The sequence below is a fragment of the Balaenoptera musculus genome, chromosome 8 (assembly GCF_009873245.2).
Source record: "Balaenoptera musculus isolate JJ_BM4_2016_0621 chromosome 8, mBalMus1.pri.v3, whole genome shotgun sequence".
NCBI classification, from domain to species: domain Eukaryota; kingdom Metazoa; phylum Chordata; class Mammalia; order Artiodactyla; family Balaenopteridae; genus Balaenoptera; species Balaenoptera musculus.
The window spans coordinates 81,969,061-81,993,578 of record NC_045792.1 but is presented as its reverse complement, the minus strand read 5'-3'; the positions used below and the strand labels follow the sequence as shown (position 1 = coordinate 81,993,578).

The following is a 24,518-nucleotide window of genomic DNA, read 5'->3' as shown; positions in this document are numbered from 1 at the left end:
CTTTCTTACTTGAAAATTTGAATGATGTATATTCCAGTCTTTTTCTATGATCGTCATTAATTTTTTATTAAAAACATTTTTAGGTTTGGATTGATAACTGAAACAGTATCTGAGTAATATATGAATAAACATATAAATATGAACAGTATATGAATAAAACATCAAAGGCAAAATGAATGTAATCTCTGCATTTTCTTCAAAGTTGATAAATTCACATCTCAGAGTGTTCAACATTATTGGAAAAGGATTCAGATATTGAAAATTTATTTTCTTGTATACATTGTTCATAGTATAAATGTTTGTGAAGTTTAATATTTAATTGTGATAGTATTTGAAACCCTATTTTTTTAAGAAAGGCATTTTTTTTAGAGTAAATAATGATAAATTAAAACCTCATGATTTATTCACATACTTAAACAAGCTGAATGATAATTGACGATGTATACTGCCATATCAATCAAATCTTGGATCATTTTTTTCAGAAATGTTGACACTGAAAGGAAAGGGAATGTGAAAAATTATGTCACTAAATATTCTGAAACAGAAACAAACCAGACTGGATTTCACCAACTTTTGGAGAGGTAAATACTACCCTAAATGCAAAGGTATATTCCATTCAAGTGCCTGAATGATTATGACACAAAATACATATGTACCTATATAAGAAAACAATTGCTAATATAGTGATTCTGGAGTTTTTAATCTGTGAAATATGTAAGCTATGAGTACATGATACCAATGCTAATTAATATGTTTTTCCCCCAAATTTCTAGGTCTGGTGATTTCCCCTAGCTTCTGAACTGCCAACTCTGTAAATGTAAATTATCCCCATTAAGAAATATATATTTCACAATTTTACAGCACTTTGGTTTGAATTTGTTTGAACTGAGGGCAGGGTATTTACCTACTTTAAATCAATTTTTAAATGTCACTAATCTCTACCATATTTGTGAATTACATTATAATTTTTCTTTCATCGATATTTTCCTACCCAAACAAGATTTATTCCCATAGAATTTGATAGCTGTTCAAAAGTAGAGCACCTGGTATAAACTTTTTCACAAAATATGTCTTGCTGAATATGAGAGTGTCATTTTATAGAATTTAAGGAAAATTATGCTATCCTTTAGTAATTTAATAATTCACTTTAGACAGTTTCGAGGATCTTTTGTTGTTGTTGATTCTTCCATCTGCAAAGCTGAAGGGAGACCTAACAGCGTAACAAGCCCCATTTAAAAATAATAGATACAGACCGTTTTTGTTGATATTTAAATTTGCAGGCAACATGGAGTATTGGAAAAACCAGTCCTGAGAAAACAAAGTCAGAGATAAGACTCTGCTTTTCTGGATACTCTGTAAATCCAAGCCACGTGGTTATCAGTCCTAACTCTTGGTGTGAGGGTCAAAGGACTTCATTTTTAGGACCCTTGCCCCCATGTGTTGGGCTGGCCAAAAAGTTTGTTTGGGTTTTTCTGTAACATCTTACGGAAAGACCCGAATGAACATTTTTGGCCAACCCAGTAACAGAGAAATCCTGAACTGCTCACTCAGTATCTCAGCCTCAGTTTCTTCCCTGTTATTCTATGATGATGCCCTCTCAGGAGGCCATATGATGTAGTAAGAGACCCAGAGAGCTTTAGGTTTGAATTTCAGCTTTTGTACTCACTAGCTTTGTGACCTTGGGCAAGGAACTTAATCTCCAGGCTCAGTTTCCTTATCTGTAAAATGGGCTTCTCAGAAAGGGTGTGAGAATTAAACGAGAGAGTAGACATGAAGTGCTTGCAGTGCGTGGTCCATTTTAATAATGTGTTGCTGACTTTTATGTGTCAGGCGCTTTACAGGTATTCACACATTTAATCTGTAAGATATCCCTATGAGATAAGTACTGTTACATCTGCCTTTTACTGATGGGGAAAATGAGGCTCAGAGAAGTTAAGTAACTTCTCCAAGGTTACACAGCCAATACATGAGAGGGCTAGAGTTTGAACCCAGGCAATTTGACTGCAGAGTACACATTCCTTATTAGGCACTTAAGAGCCAGTTCTTTTCTTCTCTCTCCGTTGATGTTGGCTGGCACATGAACTAGTTAGAGGAATTCAATACAGAGGAAACAGCTTATCCCGTTCTCTCCAACCCACCTACATGGGCCAGTTGAATTCAGCACTATTAAAAATAGGTTTCCAAAAAAAGAAGAAATAAAATCCACCAGCTTCCCCTTTCACTTTACTCTCCCACTTGTCCTAAAACTGGTTACTCCCATAGTCCAAAATTCTCCGAGGAAAACGTGAGTGGGAGCAGGTTATCATGACTGTAACTCTCCTTAGGTCATGCTTGGATTTGGGGTGAGAAGCAGGAATTGGGTTGGGTCTTTGGGCAGCATCCAGAGAGAATTAAGCAAATCTTCTGGTTGGGGCTCAATTCTCTTACACTTCTCCCTCCCCACCCGCCCCCACAATACCTCCACCCGAACAATTCCTATGGATGAGAACCCAGCCCAGTTCTCACCAGCCCATCAGCCTCCAGAGTTGTGACAGGAGAAGGAGAGACTTAATTCCCACTGGCTTATTTCCTTCTAAGACCTCTCAGAAAAATGGAGGGCCTAATTATCTGCTCAATTGCTTTATGCCATCTAAGGTAATAAAATTGAGAAATATTTTTCGTACAGCTGAGTCTTCTTGATGAGCATAAGTCACTTCTAACTCATTTACTATAGACAGTACATTAATATAAAACAGCATTCTTTAGGACACAACCATCACTCTGTTTAGCTCTACTTCCCCTTCCCCAGAATTCCACCTCTTTACCTCTACCCCTAAACTGACTATATAGATTCCAGCCTCTTCACCTCCAGCCCATCTTGCACTTTTCTGACAGTTAACTTTCTAAAAAGCAGATCTGACAACACCATACCTCTGCTATAATACCGTCAGTGACTTCTTGATACTTACGGGATAAAGGCCAGGTTCATTAGTCTGGCATCCTAATGCTTTCAGTTGTTTCCATCTTCTTTACCAGCTTCATCTGGCTCTACCTCTCGTCCACAAACTCAGCTCCAGCCATATAAAACTTCTCTAAGTCCTGACCCTACTTGGTGAACTCCTGTTTATTCACCAAGGCCCCACCCCGAATGCCACTTCCTTACCTGAGGCTTCCCTGGAAGTTTTCATTGTTTTTTCCATCTGTGTCCTCACGTCCCTGGCCAGGTGCCTATGACAACACCTGCTAGTTCATACCACACTCAGTTGCTGACCGGTCTCTCCCCCCTACTAGAGAAGGAGCCCTTCAGGAAACAAGGAAACTGTATCGTTCATCTCAATATCACAGGCTGGCCCGAGCTGTTTGGGGGGAAAAAAATCCTGTTTAATGTTTATAACCTGAGCAAAAGTCCTATTTGAAAGGGAGTTAAAGAGCTTATATATAGGGATCACTTCTGTGGAGAGAGATGAGGAACTGCTGGGGATGATGTAACCTTTGGGAGAGGAGTAGAACTTCAACAGCAAAAGCTGAGGAAGGTGTTTAATGTAGAAGAGAGAACAAGAGAAAAGGCACGCAAATAGGAAAGTTGTAGGGGCATCCTGAGGAGTGAAAAATAAATAATGATGTGTTTTTTTGTTTTGTTTTTTTGATTTGTTGATCATGCTGGTACTGTGCTAAGCACGTTTCTATAATCAACCCTTAATCTTCACAGCAATCTTGCAAGGTAAGAAATTTAGGCTTAGAAAGCTTAAATAATTTGCCCAGTCTTACAACTTGGAGAGGGAGAGGAGAATGAGACTCAAAAGGGGGCTGCTGGTTTCCAGAGACGCAGCTCTGACTATCCCACAGTCCTGCTGAGCTAGTTTGTTGTTAATGATCCAAGCCCATGATTTCTTTTAATTCCTCTCTTCTCTGCTGGAAACTTTGCATGTGCAAGGTCAATTTTTGTGTCTCTTATTACAGGTGCACTGAAATTTTAAATTTACCTTCTGCAGCTCGGAATTGTTCAGTGAAAAGGGGAAGGAAATCTTTGCCCCTAAAAGACCTGCAAAGAGATGAACTGGTAAAGACATGAGCGTGAAACTGGAAATATTAATATATTGGTACTATTAAAAGGAAAGTGTTTTTTAAATATAAGACTTCAAGCACCATTTTTTCCTCTTATTTTTTCTCAGAATTATCCTAATTCAGCAACCATCAGAAAGTAATAAGATAGCTAATTGTTGAGCGCTTACTATGTGTCAGGCATGATTTTCAGGGCTGTATGTAATAGAACTCATTTAATGCTCATCACAACCCCTTTTATAAATGAGGGCAGAAAACTGGAGAGGACCACATTATTAACCACTTGTGGTTTCTGCCCTACTCTTTTTAAGGGGGTAGGTTCTGTATTCTTTTTGAGGGCCTTCAAAATGTAGTTACTTAATGATTTCTTACTAAATGATTATTTTACCTTTTCAGAAAAAAAAATCATATCTAGTTTTTCACACACTCTATTTGGGAGGTTGGAGAAGGCTGAGAAGTGGAAGGACTTTAGCTGCCCAGCCTTTCCGCCGACTTATGGAATTTATGGTATCAGCTTGAGAAGAAAACCTGCCTTGATTGATGCCTGAAATTCTTTGAACAGAGAACCAAGCTTGCACCAAATTATTTGAACTTGACTCAGACTCTGAATGTAAAGAACCCCTTGAAAGAGTCTTAAACCCAAGTACCAGTGACTAATAGCAGAGGCAGCATGGCAGAGTGGAGAGCCTCTGTTCTTGGAGTCTGGTAGACGGTGTTTTTGTTTTTTTTTAATTTATTTATTTTTATTTATTTATTTTTATTTTTGGCTGCATTGGGTCTTTGTTGCTGCGCTTGGGCTTCTCTAGTTGTGGCGAGCGGGAGCTACTCTTCATTGCGGTGCACGGGCTTCTTATTGCATGGCTTCTCTGTTGCAAAGCATGGGCTCCAGGTGTGTGGGCTTCAGTAGTTGTGGCTCACGGGCTCAGTAGTTGTGACCCACGGGCTTAGTTGCTCCATGGCATGTGGAATCTTCCCAGACCAGGGCTTGAACCCGTGTCCCCTGCATTGGCAGGTGGATTCTTAACCACTGCACCACCAGGGAAGCCCTAGACGGTGTTTTGAATTCTAATTCTATCACTGCCAAGTTTTCTGTTTGTTTGATTTTAATATTTTTGTTTTTCCTGCTGTGCTTATTCACTGTGTTATTTTAGAAAGAATTTAAGGTAGATGCATTAAAAACATACGACACAAACAGGTAAATTTAACACTAAAGATAAGTCGATGAGGTCACCAGGGCTAAGGGAGTATGCGTGAAAGGATGAGATGGACCCAGGAGTGATTGTTATAAGGACCTACATATTTGCTAGAAATGAGTCTGTCAACTGTTCTGAGCCACCGACATGAGGATTGAAACATGAACAGTTACATGATTAAGTATGTCCATGAGAGAAAAAGAACCCACTTGATCAGAAAGAAGATATTTTTGAGAAAGTTTTCCCTGGGTCCACATACAAAATATGTATGTAATGATCAGTGAGTGGCCTCAAAAAAGGCAACATTGAGTTTCTTTTTCTTTTTACCGAGTCTTTCTCAATATATTACACTACTTTTTCCTCACTTCAAAGAAATATGTATTTATTTAAGGACATTTAGGAAGTACATATAATCAAAATCAAGAAGAAAAAGTATCATCCATAATTCAGCATCTAGAAATATCCACATTAACATTTGGTGCATATACTGGCAAGTTCATTTATACCAGTGGTTTGTCAGAGTTTTCTGTAAAGTGTCAGATAGTTAATATTTACAGACCATATGGTATCTATTGAAACATCAGCTCTGCCATTGTAGCACGAAAACATTCACAGATAACATGCAAATGAGTGGGCATAGCTGGTATTCCAATAAAATTTTATTTACAAGAACTGGCAATCGGCGAGATTTTGTCCTCAGCCATAGTTTACAAACACCCAATTTTTTTTTCAGTGTTTAACTTTTTATTTTTAATTTTTAATTTTTTTAAACATCTTTATTGGAGTATAATTGCTTTACAATATTGTGTTAGTTTCTGCTGTGTAAAAAAGTGAATCAGCTATATGTATACATATATCCCCGTATCCCCTCCCCTCGTGTTTCTCCCTCCCACCCTCCCTATCCCACCCCTCTAGCTGGTCACACAGCACCGAGCTGATCTCCCCGTGCGATGCAGCTGCTTCCCACTAGCTATTTCACATTTAAAACCCCTGATTTATACCCACTTACCTTCCCCCATCCCTCCCTTCCTTCTTTCCTTCCTTCTTTCCTTTCTTTAAAAAATTATTTTTTCTACAAACTTTTTATTTTGAAATAATTAAAGATTCATAGGGAAGTTGCAAAGATAGTATGGAGAAGTCTTTTTTCAGTACAAAACCCTGTAGATCCAGCAAACTTGTTGCTTTTATCAATAGTTTGGTGCCTTTTATCACTGAGTATTATTCCTTTTATCACTGAGTATGGTGCCATAGTTTGTTTAAACCATTCACCTATGGTAGGGTGTTTTGATTGTTTCCAGTTGGGCTATAATAATGCTGCTGTGAGCAATTGTGTATGGGATTAGAGACTCATTTCTTTGGTAGGTGTATGTTTCATGTGGAGAACATTGGATCAATCCTGATCTGTCCATTGCTCAGCAGAAGAAGCAAATCTTCCTGAGGAACTTAGCATCAGATATTTCTAAAATTCAAACTTTCTGCAGTACACGTAAGATAGAGGGTAAGCATTGGAATTATTTACTTTATATATGTACAGCCAAAAAAAAAAAAAAATTGATGATATTGCTTTTTTTAAAAAAAATCCAAGTTTGTTCAAACAGGTCATATTTCACCCCTGCATCTTGCTGTTTAGCTTTAGACTAATTTTGATATTTAACAGAGTTGCATATTTTAATTCACACTGTACTTTGGATGTGCAGAGAAAACATACTTTCTTTATTTTGTCTTTAACAAATTGGGCCTTCTTTGTGAGCCCCAGGTACCCCCATCAAGGAAAACTTTAAATGTACAGTCAGGTTTAAATTTGTCCCATCCATTAATTTAAATAGTCCCTTTCGGGAAGGCTTTCAGATTTCTCAGTTTCCAGACTCTCACTTTAGTTCTTCTCTAGGATGGAAGGAAAGAACTTGGGGTGCAGATCCTCTTGCTTTCTGGGCCCTGCTGGCTGAAGTCCATGGCTAGGTGACAGTGTTCCATTCTTTTGGCCCAGATAATGCTTTGGGTGGGCGGTACTTCCGGCCTGCCGCAGCCTCCCCTCTGCTGCCTCTGGCCCTCTGCAGCCGGGTTGTGGTTGGGTAGCCATCTCTCAAATCCTTGCTACAGAACCTCTTGACCCCTGCTTGGCAGCCACTTCTGGAAAGCTCCCCTGCATGGCTCTTAGTAAATCCTGGGTCATGGCTGAACTTCCCAGAAACCAGATCCAGGTTCATGTGGCTATGCCACAGATTGGAGTGGTGAGGACAGCTCAAGAGGTAACTCACCACCGTGTCCTGAACCACAGGCAATGTCCTCAGTGTTTCCTTGTCTAGCTAAGATTCCTGCAGCAAAGCCTGTAGGCAGAATCATGACACCCAGTGCTGGTTTTCTGCCTTCCTTTGTGTTCTGCCACAGATCCCCTCAGGCCCAGAAATGGTAGGTTTCCTCCAGGTCAACACTGAGATAAGCTAAATGGGAGCTAAAGGCTTTTGGGAAAAAGCCCTAAATCATGACAGTGTCATCTGACTTACATGGCCATTGTCTTGTGCCTGAATGTCAAAACTGTATTTGTACTTTTGATTTCATTTTGTAACAATTCTCATTCCTCATGGTATTCAACCTTCCCTTAAGGTTACCCCAGGACCAGGACAAAGGCCCTATATATAGAAGAGAAAAATCATTAATATAATTTAAAACATTATCTTATTGCATATCTTGAACACTGTACATTAAGCTTTGCATGTGTCTTTTAAGGCATTGGGAACTTTCATTGAGGAGTTTGGATCCCAGAGAATGACCTAGAGGCGTACATCTAAATAATGGAACCCATTTGAATAGTTAGAATTTATAACTAACTTATTTTGGAAGACCTATTTTTTAGCACTTTTGACTGAGAATGTCTTGAGAGGAAAGAATTTACAAAATTAAATTAAGTGAAATCCAATTTATTAGTTTAAAGAGCACTATCAATTATACTTAGAATGTATTCTCTTAGACCAAATAGCTGGAAATTTTCTGCATTTTATTTTAACACGTGTTTTCAAAATCCTAGTGCTCTGAGATCATAACTAATATGTCCTTGCAATTTGTGCATTCTCCTCAGCTCTTGTTTTAGAAGTCCAAAGTGACATTGTGTTGGGAGCCAAGCTTGCTGTGGCGGAAACCAATTTTGGAGAAGAGAAGCAAATTTTAGAACCAGAGGAAAAGCAAGTGCAAAAAAATGCTTTGACATCGGGAAATGCTTCCAGTGAAATTCTGTAAGTAATCAGTGTGGCCAGAAAAGTTACCTGGTTCCTATTTGAACTCAGCTCATTAGCTCAGTAACACCACAGAGCCCATGCAGGGAACCCACGCCAAGTTTATGAAACTAATGGAAGTTGAAGAGCTGGTATTTAATTAGTTTCCTGGCCAAAGGATAAAGCTGGAGCTTCAGTGTTCAACCACCACAATGATCTACTTTCAGTAATTTTGTTATGATGTTGCTATTTTTAAAAGACTGGAATCTTAGAACTGGAGACATTTATTTGAGGAATTCATCATGTTTTTGTTTCCATAAACATGGACTTCAGGAACAATTATGCTTCTTCCTTAATGTAGGTTTAAGTTGAATGCATGTTAATATAAGTTATCATCCTGGATTGCTGAAATAGCTTTCTGATTGGTTTCTATCTCCATAATCTCCTCCTTCCAATTCACCTTGAAGTTTTGTCTATGGACAATCTTTCTAAAATACAATCCTCTTTATACAGTTCTTCAATGGCTACCTATTGCAGACAGAAGACAATGTTTAGTCTGGAATCCCAAGCCCTCCTGACCCTGGTCCAGGCCTGTCATTAACCCTCATTTGGACCCCCATGCCCACCTCCACTCCACACTTTTTCCTTGTGCCACATGAACTCCAAGCTCCAGCTGGGCAGCTACAAGCTGTCTCTGGACTGCAGCCTACTCCACTGATGCACTGCTGCAGGCCTCTCACCACATATTCATTTCTCTTCAGCTGACGTGCCCCGTCCTGGTCTGTGGAAGGATTCTTTATCATTGAAATCAATCATGATAATGACTGTACTAGCAATGTACTTATCAGTTCCTTCCCCTCTACTCCAGCAACCACCACCAATTTGGGAATTCCTTGAGGACAAAAACGCTGTCACACGTGTTCTGTGAAGACCAGGATAACTGACTTTTGTCATCATTTACAGAATAAATGAAGGAATCATTGAATTAGTTTCCAAATTATAAAACCAAAAATAGCCGGTCAATTAGCATTGCAATAACTGAAAATTAATTTGTATACAAATTAATTTTCATTAATCATTGGTATACAAGCTGTTTTAAACAACTGTTTCTATCCTCAATTACAAGAATATTAACTTTTACGTTAGGAATCAGACTTCCTCATTTTGATGGGTAATTCATCTGGTCCTACATCCTGACACTAACAAAGGCACCAGAAAGCCTTTTTCAGAGAGAGTGATTTGACCTATATTGTATCTTCCTCAATTGTTAGAGAATTGGCCACAAACTTTTCTAACATTCCCTTTTGTTCTTCTTCTAAAGAATGTATCTAGCCTCTGAGTTATTATACTGCACTTGGAAAAAAAAAATAAACAGAAGGTAAAAAAAAAAGAAAGAGCATCTTTGAGAGCAAAGATTCCTGTTGTTCTGATTCATAGATTTCATCAAGGCCTGAAATCCTTGAGCTGAAAAGTCTTTGAGTCCACTCAAAACATAATGCAGGCGCATGGTGACTATACTTAATAATACTGCACTGCATATTTGAAAGTTGCTAAGAGAGCAGATCTTAAAAGTCTTCATTACAAGAAAAAAATTTTTGTAACTATGTGCAGGGATAGATGTTAACCAGACATATTGTGGCGATCATTTTGTAATATATACAAATATCAAATCATTATGCTGTACACCCAAAACTAATATAGTGTTATATGTCAATTATACCTCAATTAAAAAAAAAACATAATGCAGGAATCTCCTGCACATTCTAGGCAAGCTCTTTTGATCCAGTCTCTTCTTGAATACTCCTAGGAACAGGGAGATCACTATTTCACAAGGCAGCCCATTTTAATGTTGAAATAATAATTCAGAATACCTCTATCCTTCTATGACTCCATTGGTAAAGTAGACCCTACCCCACCTCACCCAATTTCCATCACAATTTCCTGTTTTATTCCACTTGTGATATTCACTGTTTGTTTATTCATTTACTTATCTATTATCTCTCTTCTTCCCACTAGAATGTAAGCTCCATGAATCCTGAGAACTTAACTGTTTTGTTCATCACTATATCCCCAATACTTAGAACTCTGTGCCTACAATATAGTAGATGTTTAAGAAATGTTAGTTAAAGGAATGAATGATTAAATAATGACTAGTTATATGAATGAATGAATGGACATGAATCAATAAAGCAAGATGTATTTTTAAATGGCTGTTCTAAAATTAACTTGACTGTACTTCATTTGCTTGGGAGCTGAGGAGTATATAGATATCCCAAGTTAGAAAATCCCATCTGGATTTGGAGGAAGAATCTTGTTATGTCTAAGAATGACTTTTTTTTTTTGTCTGTTTCCCTCAAGGAAATGGAGTTGGTGGGAAAGCTGTGTTTTTTCTTTTCAACACAAGATGGCACTGTTGTTTCTTTAACTGTTAATGAGATTTTTGTCTTCAGAAGCTGCTTGTGCTGCAACTCTGAATAAGGCTGTTGTTAACCCACCAATTTCATATCCACATGTAATACTTTTGTTACATTTGAAAAGTGTATGGTCTGCTCTGCTAAGGCAGGAATTGTCCCTGGAGATTTGGGTAATTCGATATTGCTTGCAGTTACATCAAATTACCACAAGCACCTTGGCGACCACAGCCTCCCCCAGAGAACTTTATTTACACATATGCACATTTAGAGTGCTGAAGTATGCTTGCTGCTTTGCCTGTATATTTATCCTGCCTTCAGCGGAGCGGTCCTCATATTGTGTCATGATCCCACAGAAGCAAGTGTACCCTAAACAGTGCCTGGAGATTTGATATATTCAGATCTGCATGGTGGTTATGTTTCCGTTCACAATTTCATCTTAATAAGAGGCCACAAGGCTGACTCAGTTATTCATACTATGACTATTTACTCTTAAGTGTTTTTGCATATTATTCTCTATCAAAACCTGGCACGTTTGTACTGGTGCTATTTGAGTCTCTCTAGATTTTTCTATTGAGAGGAAAAGTTATTAAGATTCCTTAACATTGTCTATTGAGTAAATTTTATGAAACCTAGTAATCTAGGCTGTCTGTTCCAGACAGAATTATGACACATTTATGGAGTAGGCAAGAGTCTCATTACACGTTTGTTATGAGTTTCCAAAACTACTGAATAGTCTTAATCTTATTTTTGAAATATAATACATGACCCCATTTTTTTTCCTGAGTAAATATAACAAAGATGAATGCTGTTTATTATGTGATTGAGTATTCATTTAAGCTTTATGTTAAAAAATCTACATTGTGTATTAGTAGGATGTGAATTTGCAGTGTTAGGCACCATTATGGAAATATGATTTCCAGATCCACCAGTATCATTCAGGATATTATCAGACTACACCTCAGAGAAAATTCTGTGAGTATAAATCAGATTTCTTAGACTTCTGTTTCCTTCTGAACTTTGATAGAGATTCACATGCAAGAGCCCATCTCCGAATGAAGGCTTGTCACACACTTCTCAGGTATGCCTGGCAGGAAACTTCTCATAACTTTGATGAAGATGACAGTCTTCCAAAGAAAATGGAAGAAGAGCTCTTTGAAAATGTGGAACCAGAGAAGAAATACAGGTAAAAAGTTGCAAGGGATTCCTGTTAGAGATTTCTACCTGGTCTTAGATTCACTCACTTTAGGGCAAAAATATTACTGAAGATTTACATTACTGTTAGTTGCTCTTTACATCAACACACACATTTTTGTGTTTCTTGTGTTTTTGACTGAAGTATTTACAAGTACTGGTGGCAAGTACCTTCTCGCTTTAGCTGTGTAATGTAATTTCTCTTTCACTGGTGTCTTTTCTATTAAAAGGTAAGCTCATCCATCTTTGCCTCCTGAGAACTTAGGACAGAGCCTGTATATTAGTTGAATGAATGTGTGAATGAACTTATGAATAAGCATGTAAAATGCCTTGATGTCTTTAAGAAATTAGTAAAATGCAATTTCTTCCTTTTTAACTTTATTTTTTCTCTGGTCAATGTCCAATGAAATGACAGGAATCTATAGTACTTGGTATTATTCCATAATCTTTATACATTTACTTAATGTTACAGCAGTTTACATGACTTAAACAGTTGTGGCACTTCAACACTTAGCATTAGTCCACGCACATAGTAGGGACTTAATAGACATTTACAAATTAATTGCCAATGCATTGTGATGTTTGATAGGTTTAAGTCTGCTTAATGCCTTAAGAGATATTTAAGTATGAGATTCCTTTGAATTAACTTATTAGCGTATCATTATTTTCATTTATGATATTCTATGAGTTGTTAGGGAAGATTCAAAAACTTGGAGAATGGGATTCTATTTGCCAGGGATTCTGTTGTTAGAGGATAGAAATGATCATGATTTGAACAGAACTCCTTTATTTCTCTCTGTTCTGATTCATTGCCCTGTTCCTACTCCTACCTCTTTTTCCCTTTAAATTATCTCAAGTGAATTTTTTCTTTGCTGATGAATTTCTCATGTTCTCTTGGAAAAATATTTATTTCTAATATAAAATAAACTCAGAATTCTACTTATTACATCAGCTTGACAGTGCAAAGCAAATAACACTGCTGCTGTCCTGATGATAATGCTTCCCCATTATAAGTGAATTTGGTTCATGGCGGGTCTCTTGCCAACAGAACTTGCTATCTCCAGCACATCAGTGCACAGGACATTTTTCTGCCACTAATGGGATTTTCTTTATCTCAGCCATTCTCCAAAACAGAGTAAATTGCAGAAGGTTTGCCACCAGCAGTTCGAATACAGAGATGGGCAAATTATAAGCTATGCTTCTCCTCAGCTAGTCTTGGGGGTGCAAGGCCCCAACCTGCGTTCAGGCATGGAGGTTGTTTTGGTGGAGAAAAAAGCAGATGATGGTCATCAACACTGGAGGCACAAGGAAGACAGCAGGTAAACCCATTATATTTGAGCCTTAATATATCAAAAGGTGAATAGGAGCCTAAGAGATCCAGCATGGTCCCCACAGACCAGGCAGCGGTATATTTGAGGACTTTGGATTTTCTATTTAATGTAACCAATAATATTTTTAACCTACTCAAGGAAGAGAAAGATAGTGAAGTCAAATGTAAGTGCTCAGTAGTCTACACACCGCTCATCCACTACAGATTCAGGTAAGAGACGTGAAATCTAGCCTACTAGGTTCATAGTTTTAGTGGGCCATTGAGGTCAAGAGAGAGCTAGACTCTCATCTAATTTATTTGTGGGATTTGAAAACATCATAAAATCAAGTAAGAATTCTAAAAAGTCCCATTTTAAAAAATTTGCAGTACTTCTCATTAACACAGTCTTCTGCACCTCCCCACATGCGTGCCTTCCCTCCCTCCCCTACTTCCATCATATAACCAGCTGATGTGGCTTCCACTCACACAGTGAAATCGAATTGAATTCTTACCCTAATCAGATATATCAACCCAGTGCAGTGGCTGGTCCTTGTTTGGATCTAGCTTGAAGCCCACCACTGTCAGAAAGGTTATTTCTGAGACAATCAGAAGAAATTTGAAATAGTCTGGGTACCAGATGATGTGAAGGAAGTCTTGTTAATTTTGTTGGGTGTCATAACGGTTTAACGGCTATGTTTAAAAAAAAAGCCCTGATCACTTGGATGTATATTGTAGTATTTACAGATAAAATTAAGACAGATCTCAGCTTTGTTTTAAAATATTCTAGCAAAGCAAAAATTTTTTAAATGGGGACAGGGGGAGGGGATGAAACAGGCATGGCAGAATGTTGATAACTGTTGTGTCCGTGGTGGTTTCTTATACATTCCTCTCTGGTTTTGTGCATGCTTGAAATTTCTTGAACAAGAGCGATAAACAACTCCTTGGTTTTTAGATGGTTTGCTTCAAAGACTACCATTAGTGTTATATGGTGGGGCTCCAGGGCCCTCTTCAGTCTCTTGAAATACTACAGAAAATGTGTTTGTGTATCTGTGTAATACTTTTTTTTTTTTCTGGGAAAGAGCTGTGATTTTTGGATTCTCAAAAGGTGTATGATGCAAAAGGCTTAGGGGATCGCTGCTTTGAGAGAGGCTGTATAATCTTCAGCAGGCGGCAGCAGAGGGCCCAGCATGGACAGGAAAGGAGCTAGCCTTCCTCTGCTCGCTGTCTGAGATTCAGAGCTGCCAACGAGGAACACATGCAGCCTTGTTTTAGAGACAGCTGAAAAGCCAACCTGTAGGCAGACCTGGTGAATGTGTTCTTTTGCCCCGTTTATCCTAGCTAAGCTGACTTTGCCACAGGGGAGCTAAGAAGCAGGCTTTTGGCCCTATGAATGGTTTGCTTTGTGGAACCAGAATTCATTCATTTAGCTGCAGAAGATTATCAAGGGCAGTGTTGTAGGTGCTGGTGCTTTAGCAAAGAACAAAACAGATAAAAATTCCTGCCCACGGAGCTAGTGCTACCCCATCTCTACATCTCTGGAGTTTCGAGCTACATCTTACTGCCTTGGCTTTCTGTATTATAGTAGAGGTCCCGCCTGAGCCTAAGTTGGAATTCGAGCATGGCTGAAGGGCTAGGGTGGACACGCGTGGGGAATGAGAGAAGTGACCCAAGGCGCTAGACAGCCACACTTGATAAGTTTAACTCAGGAACACTCGGTCATCAGAAGAGAGAGCAAGTTCTGAGTCCTGCTCAGTGTCTGTACTGCTTTTGGTTTTCACCCTAAGTGCTGTGGGGAAATCAGGAGGACGGGAAGTAAGTTTACTTAAAGTAAACTTAAAGTTTACTTAAGTTAAGTTTACTTAAACTTACTGTTTAAGTAAAAACAAAGGGAAGCTTGCCTAAAACTCTATGCACTCCCTCGCTGCTTTGGAAAATCTAACCACATGTAACACCAAAGAGGATGGTCTCTTCCGATTTCCTTCCACTTTCCAGAACGCTCTGCAGTGTTGTCGTATTGAGGCCTCCCCATGTCAAGCCGTAGAAGAGAGGGACAGTTGGAGGGAGATGGTGGTATTGACTGATCGCTGGCTGGAAACTGCAGAGTCCGGAGAGAAGAGGTGGAGCCGTGAGGGGGAGGGGCAGCGGGACAGGGTTTGCTCCTGAACACATGGGTCACCGTCTAGGGACTCCCACAGACGCTTGGGCAGGAGAGGTTTTGCGGAAGTCTTGATGATTAGATGTGGGCATCATTCAGAGGAACGTGTGTCCCATGGCAGAAATGTCTGTATAGTGACAGTAATTCTGAGCTTTCTTCTACATTTTCCCTTGACATTTTGCTTTTTCTTTTTCATGTAATTGGGTGTTGAAACCCATTTGTTCTGATAAGCTGGTGAGGCCTGGAGAACCTTGAGTTACACTATGTAGCAGAAACCTATAGAAAATTCCATTTATGTGAACCATAGTCTTTTGATCTTCCGTATTTTTCCCAGGCAGTAAATTAGCATTTATTGAGGCAACTGCCCAATCAGAATTTGTGTCAACAGAGCAGAAGCCCAGTAGCTCACTGCCAGCATGATGGGAGGTGCCAAGTGCTATCACTGTGCCTAGAATTTTCTACCATTAGTCCTTTCATTCAGTCCTTTGGGTCTTGAATTACTTTTTCATTTTGGCCTTCTATTTAAAATAGAGAATAACTAGGAAATCTGATATCTTAAGCAATTATCAGCAAAACCTTTTAAGGGAAATTTTGACTGTGAGAACAAGGCCTAGCTGGGAGAGCACATAGTCTAGGAGAGTAGTATAAGAAATGAGCAAGGGGGCACTGGCAGGCAGTAGGAGATTACCAAAGACACACTTACTTGGTTTCTAGCCACACAGAAAAGTGGTCCAGGTCAACTTTTGAGATAAACTGGTATCTTTCTCCCATTTTCAACCCTGGCACAATCTGAATTAATCACTTGGTCTCAAAAGGGAAATATGAAAAAAATGCTCAGGGAAAAAAATCCCCTTCAACAAGATTCAAAATTATAAAAGGGAAAATACAGTGTCATGGAATTCAGAGCTGAAAGAGATTTTGAAAATTTTCTAGTCTTAGTCACCTGATTCTAAAGCTAGGTAAACTGAGGCTCAAGGAGATGAAGTGACTTGTACGCACTCGCACTGTGGGTTAGTAGAAGAGGCCGTGCTGTCGTGCTGGGATATTTCTGGGACACAGAGTCAGTTCTTACACTGCCATTTGGCACGTAGTGGGCTTTATGTAGAAGTCTAAAAGCTCAGGCTTCCTGCAGAATGTAAGCACTCCTGCGATGGGCAAGTGACAGTTGACAGTCCAAAAAGGAAAAGAAAAATCAACACTATCATGGCTGAGCATGGCACTGAAGCATGGGAGAAGTTGCTACATCTATTCTAGGCAGCAAAAACAGAGAAAGCTAGGTAACTAATCTACGCACCTCAGTAAGTTGTTGCAGGAAATAATACAATCATTCATTCTTCTGACTACTATTGAGTGCCAGTAAAAATGCAAGATGCAAACTATGCCACATGCTGAGGCTATGGAGATGAACAATATTGAATACCAGCTCTCGTGCTGTGCACAGACTTGATAAATGCTAAAAAGGTATTTGATAAAATTGAATACCCACTTTGGATTTAAACTGACACTTCGTTAACTAACACTAGAAGGAAGAAATGCGTTGTAAGATTAATAGTGATTGTCTTAGGAATATAAACGATGTTTCAAATTCTGTTTTAATTTTTACTATATTTTCTAGTATTTTGTAAATGCTTTACAATGAGGATATTTTGTTTTATGTTCAGAGATTTAAATTAGATATCTAGAATTTTTTGTCTTGAAAGGAAAAATACATTACTCTTATCACAGATCTCCCCCACCCCTGCTTTCTCCCCTTTCCTCCATTCCCACATCATTACATTTTATATTCAGGACTAGTTATATTTTCCACAGCAGGAATGCCACTGCTGGTCTGTAATGTAACTATGTTGACAGACATAAAGAACTGGCTTTTTCTATACAGACAATATCCTTGAATGTTTGGTCTATTCTTGCTTTTAAGCGATGTACGGGAAAGAATTTGAGGGTTTTAGCTCTGTACTTTGCTTTCTTTTTTTTTCAGTCAAGAAGGCTTTATTTTAGTTCCAATATAAGATAACTTAAAAATATTCAATATATCTCTTGGACTTTTAGGGAATACTCATTTAGAAAAGAAGAATTTGAGGGAAAGCTATAAAAAAAATCACAACAATTGATAATAGTAGCTCATACTAAGTGCCATGAGCCAGACAATATTCAACACATTTTTTTAAAATTAATTAATTAATTTATTTTTTATTTTTATTTTTGGCTGTGTTGGGTCTTCGTTTCTGTGCGAGGGCCTTCTCTAGTTGTGGCGAGCGGGGGCCACTCTTTATCGCGGTGCGCACGCAGGCCTCTCACTATCGCGGCCCCTCCAGTTGCGGGGCACAGGCTCCAGGCGCGCAGGCTCAGTAGTTGTGGCTCACGGGCCTAGTTGTTCCACGGCATGTGGGATCTTCCCAGACCAGGGCTTGAACCCGTATCCCCTGCATTGGCAGGCAGATTCTCAACCACTGCGCCACCAGGGAAGCCCCCAACGCATTTTTTTATGCATTAACTCATTATATTCTCAGGATGAAAGTCCTGTGTGGTATGCACCATTATCCTATTTTACAGATGAGGAAACTGAGGCACAGAGTTGTTAAGCAGGTCTTGAGATATACTCAAGATTTAAACTCGGGCATTGTGGCTCCAGAATCCATGCTCTTAATCACTCTGCCACATTGCCTCTCACAACAGCAAAACAGGTGAGGAGAGTGTCTGGGTACAATCTGGAGACAGAAAACACACAGTCATTTAAACAAGGGATGTTTAACATAAAGAATTATTAAGCTATGCTAAACGAGTAACTATCAGATTTTTTTTAAAAAAACCTCTATACGGTACTCTAGGGCTGAGGGAGTTGAGGACAAACTAGGGATTGGGTCCCTCCCTAAGGCTGGAGTTCAGAGCTCATTGGAAGAAGTGTGGGTGCTGTCCACTGGATGGCAGGGAAATGTGTTCGTTTGCATGGCCAGATCTGTTCTGTGGTTGCTGGGCAAGCAGGAAGCAACCCTCTGGAACTTACGTGGGTGTGCAGCTACTGCTGGGCACGTGGAGATGCAAAGGTACGGGGTTGCTGGTACAGCAGAAGGTCTGGAGCACGTGGTGTCCATGTTGGGAGGGCCATAAGCGGATGATCACCAGGCCAGGCCTGGGCTGTAAGGGTATTAAAGGACCACGTGCATTCCGGGCACGTGGCTGGGACAGAGCATCCCTGGACACCCTCACTCCCAAACACTGACCCCAGGCAGCAGCCAGAAAGAACAGGAGCGCCCCTTTCTCCTTCAGCATTCTTCCAGCACTCTGCACTGAGGAACCTCAACATCGTGCTTATGGTGGGGGAGAAATGCCCAAAGGATTTCACATCCATTAGCGCAGAGTATGTATGGAGCCAAGAGGCAACACACAGATAAGGGGCACAGAGGGAGTTCTAAACTGGTCATGCTGCTTTGTAATGTGCCTAATCCTGTTTTCCCAAGGACCTTTCACCTGGTGAGTAACCCAGACCTGGTACTGGCAGTGTCTATGACCAAGGCTGGAGATGAAGTCTGTGGCTATCCGGTTATTGCTCAGGTAAGATATGTAGAGGCTAAAGAGTAATTATAGCCCTTTATTTAGTTAAATTTAAGGAAAGCTCCATGCTTCCTTGTTGTGGAGAAAGAAAATGGCTGTCATAGAAACCTATCTTGAATGCCATTGTTAAAATATTTACAATAGTCTGCCTAGATTTCAAATTGAACATGTTCCTGTAGCTCTGAATTTAGTTTAATTCAACAGATGGTGACTGTGGGCTTGCTGCATGTCAGGAGCTGTGCTAGTTACTTAAATCAAATCCAATGGCAAGCGTGAGAAATTATCCCAATAGCATTCAGAGCGTCTCAGTTGTGGGTGCAGTCAGGTGAATGGCTATTAGATGCATGCATTTTAAGTTCAATGATTTGGAGACATAAGCGAGTCCCCTCTCACCTGGCAACGGGTGGGAAAGACCGTGGTCAGAGGAGTCTTTCAGGAGGGTGTGAGCTCTTCAATGCTAATTCCACTGAGACTCATTTGAAATATACTTTCAACATACTTCTGCAAATGCTTATAGCAGCCAAACAATTTTTGAAGACACCAGAGAAGGCTGGCTTCATTTGAATTTTGGGTAAAGACCTATGGGGTTGGTTTTTTCTTTCCCACGTTTGTCTGTCATCCTCACTTACCAAAGACACACCTAGACGGGTATATATTTTTCCTTGTTAGGAGGAGAAAAAGTTTAGGAGTGTCCCTGCTCTGCATTTACTTTCTGTGTCCTCCACAGTATTTGCCATCTTTGTGTTGAACAGAATATACTGTCTCCAAATAACATTTGTTTTATTCCATATTTTAATAACAGTGAGGCAACTTGTTTTGCAGGTCCTGAATCCAAAATTGGGATATAGCAATCTGGACAAATACCAAAGCTTAATTAAGTCTTCTATCCTGACGATAAATATGGACTAAAATTTTATTCTAGGAGACACAGTATATATAACATCAAATTTTTCCCTGTCAGGTGCCTCTTTGGCACGGACCACAGTGAGATAAAACCGTATGCAGATGCAAATTTTGTACCTTAATCTGTTTCATAAAATTATAGATATGGATGTTTTCTCCTAAGGTTCCCTTTTTATAAGAAATGAGTTTGATCCCAAAGTTATTTATATTACCTTTCAAGAGTTTTTTCTTTGCTTGGTGTTTCATTTTTATTTCTTGAAGCAATCAGTTTGTGAGAATATATTAAAGTTCATGTAAAATAATAAAAGTGAGACATGTTAAGTTAATGTTACTAAACCCCCTCCCTGTTCCTTGAAATATAATCTTTGTTTTCCATACCTCTGAGGGATGCTCTGTTGTTTGACCTATTAAATCAATTCTTGAGACTCGTTTATTTTCCTCTTCACTATCAATCTCTCCTTGGTAAAGTAGGTGTTATTCATTATAAAGTTACTTGAGGTGTCATGATATGTTTAGTTGGAACTAATCTAGTGGTTTAAATTCCTTGAAATTGAAACTACTCATTTTTTTAACTTATGCTCAAACCAAGTTTTATAATTAGAATAAAGATGCTGTTTCTAATACATAAAATGGAGTGTACTCACATTTTTTTTAAAAACCTTCTTGATAACCAGTGAAATGTAAATTAAAATATCAACAAGGTACTATTTTTCATTCATTAAATTGATGATGCTTTGTCAAGAGTGTGAGGAAAAGAGGCCATTTCGTATAATATTGGTGGAGGGGTAAACTAGAATAACCTTTCTAGAAAGCATTTGATGTGATAAAGCTTTATATTATACATCATAATTTTTTAAATGATCCTGTTCTTTTTTTTTTAATTTTATTTTATTTATTTATTTTATACAGCAGGTTCTTATTAGTCATCCATTTTATACACATCAGTGTATACATGTCAATCTCAATCGCCCAATTCATCACACCCCCCCCGCCGCTTTCCCCCCTTGGTGTCCATACGTTTGTTCTCTACATCTGTGTCTCAATTTCTGCCCTGCAAACCGGTTCATCTGTACCATTTTTCTAGCTTCCACATATATGCGTTAATATACAATATTTGTTTTTCTCTTTCTGACTTACTTCACTCTGCATGACAGTCTCTAGATACATCCATGTCTCTACAAATGACCCAATTTCGTTCCTTTTTATGGTTGAGTAATATTCCATTGTATATATGTACCACAACTTCTTTATCCATTCGTCTGTTGATGGGCATTTAGGTTGCTTCCATGACCTGACTCTTGTAAATAGTGCTGCAATGAACGTTGGGGTGCATGTGTCTTTTTGAATTATGGTTCTCTCTGGGTATATGCCCCGTAGTGGGATTGCTGGATCATATGCTAATTCTATTTTTAGTTTTTTAAGGAACCTCCATACTGATCTCCATAGTGGCTGTATCAATTTACATTCCCACCAACAGTGCAAGAGGGTTCCCTTTTCTCCACACCCTCGCCAGCATTTGTTGTTTGTAGATTTTCTGATGATGCCCATTCTAACTGATGTGAGGTGATACCTCATTGTAGTTTTGATTTGCATTTCTCTAATAATTAGTGATGTTGAGCAGCTTTTCATGTGCTTCTTGGCCATCTGTGTGTCTTCTTTGGAGAAATGTCTATTTAGGTTTTCTGCCCATTTTTGGACTGGGTTGTTTGTTTTTTGAATATTGAGCTGCATGAGCTGTTTATATATTTTGGAGATTAATCCTTTGTCCGTTGATTCGTTTGCAAATATTTTCTCCCAATCTGAGGGTTGTCTTTCATCTTGTTTATGGTTTCCTTTGCTGTGCAAAAGCTTTGAAGTTTCATTAGGTCCCATTTGTTTATTTTTCTTTTTATTTCCATTACTCTAGGAGGTGGATCAAAAAAGATCTTACTGTGATTTATCTCAAAGAGTGTTCTTCCCATGTTTTCCTCTAAGAGTTTTATAGTGTCTGGTCTTACATTTAGGTCTTTAATCCATTTTGAGTTTATTTTTGTGTACGGTGTTAGGGAGTGTTCTAATTTCATTCTTTTACATGTAGCTGTCCAGTTTTCCCAGCACTACTTACTGAAGAGACTGTCTTTTCTCCATTGTATATCCTTGCCTCCTTTGTCATAGATTAGTTGACCATAAGTGCGTGGGTTTATCTCTGGGCTTTCTATCTTGTTCCATTGCTCTATGTTTCTGTTTTTGTGCCAGTACCATATTGTCTTGATTACTGTAGCTTTGTAGTATAGTCTGAAGTCAGGGAGTCTGATTCCTCCAGCTCCGTTTTTTTCCCTCAAGACTGCTTTGGCTATTTGGGGTCTTTTGTGTCTCCATACAAATTTTAAGATTTTTTGTTCTAGTTCCATAAAAAGTGCCATTGGTAATTTGATAGGGATTGCACTGAATCTGTAGATTGCTTTGGGTAGTATAGTCATTTTCACAATATTGATTTTTCCAATCCAAGAACATGGTATATCTCTCCATCTGTTGGTATCATCTTTAATTTCTTTCATCAGTGTCTTATAGTTTTCTGCATACAGGTCTTTTGTCTCCCTAGGTAGGTTTATTCCTAGGTATTTTATTCTTTTTGTTGCAATGGTAAATGAGAGTGTTTCTTTAATTTCTCTTTCAGATTTTTCATCATTAGTGTATAGGAATGCAAGAGATTCCTGTGCATTAATTTTGTATCCTGCAACTTTACCAAAATCATTGATTAGCTCTAGTAGTTTTCTGGTGGCATCTTTAGGATTCTCTATGTATAGTATCATGTCATCTGCAAACAGTGACAGTTTTACTTCTTCTTTTCCAATTTGGATTCCTTTTATTTCTTTTTCTTCTCTGATTGCCGTGGCTAGGACTTCCAAAACTATGTTGAATAATAGTGGTGTGAGTGGACATCCTTGTCTTGTCCCTGATCTTAGAGGAAATGCTTTCAGTTTTTCACCACTGAGAATGATGTTTGCTGTGGGTTTGTCATATATGGCCTTTATTATGTTGAGGTAGGTTCCCTCTATGCCCACTTTCTGGAGAGTTTTTATCATAAATGGGTGTTGAATTTTGTCAAAAGCGTTTTCTGCATCTATTGAGATGATCATATGGTTTTTATTCTTCAATTTGTTAATATGATGTATCACATTGATTGATTTGTGTATATTGAAGAATCCTTGCATCCCTGGGATAAATCCCACTTGATCATGGTGTATGATCCTTTTAATGTGTTGTTGGATTCTGTTTGCTAGTATTTTGCTGAGGATTTTTGCATGTATGTTCATCAGTGATATTGGTCTGTAATTTTCTTTTTTTGTGACATCTTTGTCTGGTTTTGGGATCAGGGTGATGGTGGCCTCATAGAATGAGTTTGAGAGTGTTCCTACCTCCGCAATTTTTTGGAACAGTTTGAGAAGGATGGGTGTTAGCTCTTCTCTAAATGTTTGATAGAATTCACCTGTGGAGCCATCTGGTCCTGGGCTTTTGTTTGTTGGAAGATTTTTAATCAGAGTTTCAATTTCATTACTTGTGATTGGTCTGTTCATATTTTCTATTTCTTCCTGGTTCAGTCTTGGAAGGTTATACCTTTCTAAGAATTTGTCCATTTCTTCCAGGTTGTCCATTTTATTGGCATAGAGTTGCTTGTAGTAGTCTCTTAGGATGCTTTGTATTTCTGCAGTGTCTGTTGTAACTTCTTTTTCATTTCTAATTTTATTGATTTGAGTCCTCTCCCTCTTTTTCTTGATGAGTCTGGCTAATGGTTTATCAATTTTGTTTATCTTCTCAAAGAACCAGCTTTTAGTTTTATTGATCTTTGCTATTGTTTCCTTTGTTTCTATTTCATTTATTTCTGCTCTGATCTTTATGATTTCTTTCCTTCTGCTAACTTTGGGTTTTGTTTGTTCTTCTTTCTCTAGTTCCTTTAGGTGTAAGGTTAGATTGTTTATTTGAGATTTTTCTTGTTTTTTGAGGTAGGCTTGTATAGCTATAAACTTCCCTCTTAGAACTGCTTTTGCTGCATCCCATAGGTTTTGGATCGTCGAGTTATCATTGTCATTTGTCTCTAGGTATTTTTTTATTTTCTCTTTGATTTCTTCAGTGATCTCTTGCTTATTTAGTAATGTATTGTTTAGCCTCCATGTGTTTGTGTTTTTTACGTTTTTTTCCCCGTAATTCATTTCTAATCTCATAAGCGTTGTGGTCAGAAAAGATGCTTGATATGATTTCAATTTTCTTAAATTTACTGTGGCTTGATTTGTGACCCAAGGTGTGCTCTTTCCTGGAGAATGTTATGTGCGCACTTGAGAAGAAAGTGTAATCTGCTGTTTTTGGATGGAATGTCCTATAAATATCAATTAAATCTATCTGGTCTATTGTGTCATTTAAAGCTTCTGTTTCCTTATTTATTTTCATTTTGGATGATCTGTCCAGTGGTGTAAGTGAGGTGTTAAAGTCCCCCACTATTATTGTGTTACTGTCGATTTCCTCTTTTATAGCTGTTAGCATAGCAGTTGCCTTATGTATTGAGGTGCTCCTATG

The 24,518-nt window shown here is 38.5% G+C and overlaps 1 protein-coding gene across 1 annotated transcript in view; it reads left to right on the top strand.

Annotated features, from left to right (window-relative positions):
• The window catches only part of DCDC1 (doublecortin domain containing 1), a 445,514-nt gene that overhangs the window by 370,656 nt on the left and 50,340 nt on the right, over nucleotides 1-24,518 (top strand). The window contains exons 22-27 of the mRNA XM_036860073.1: nucleotides 3,940-4,039; nucleotides 6,597-6,732; nucleotides 8,311-8,464; nucleotides 11,882-12,040; nucleotides 13,167-13,367; nucleotides 18,971-19,064. Of these exons, the coding sequence (XP_036715968.1) occupies nucleotides 3,940-4,039; nucleotides 6,597-6,732; nucleotides 8,311-8,464; nucleotides 11,882-12,040; nucleotides 13,167-13,367; nucleotides 18,971-19,064 (844 nt within the window). The remainder of the gene's footprint in view (nucleotides 1-3,939; nucleotides 4,040-6,596; nucleotides 6,733-8,310; nucleotides 8,465-11,881; nucleotides 12,041-13,166; nucleotides 13,368-18,970; nucleotides 19,065-24,518) is intronic.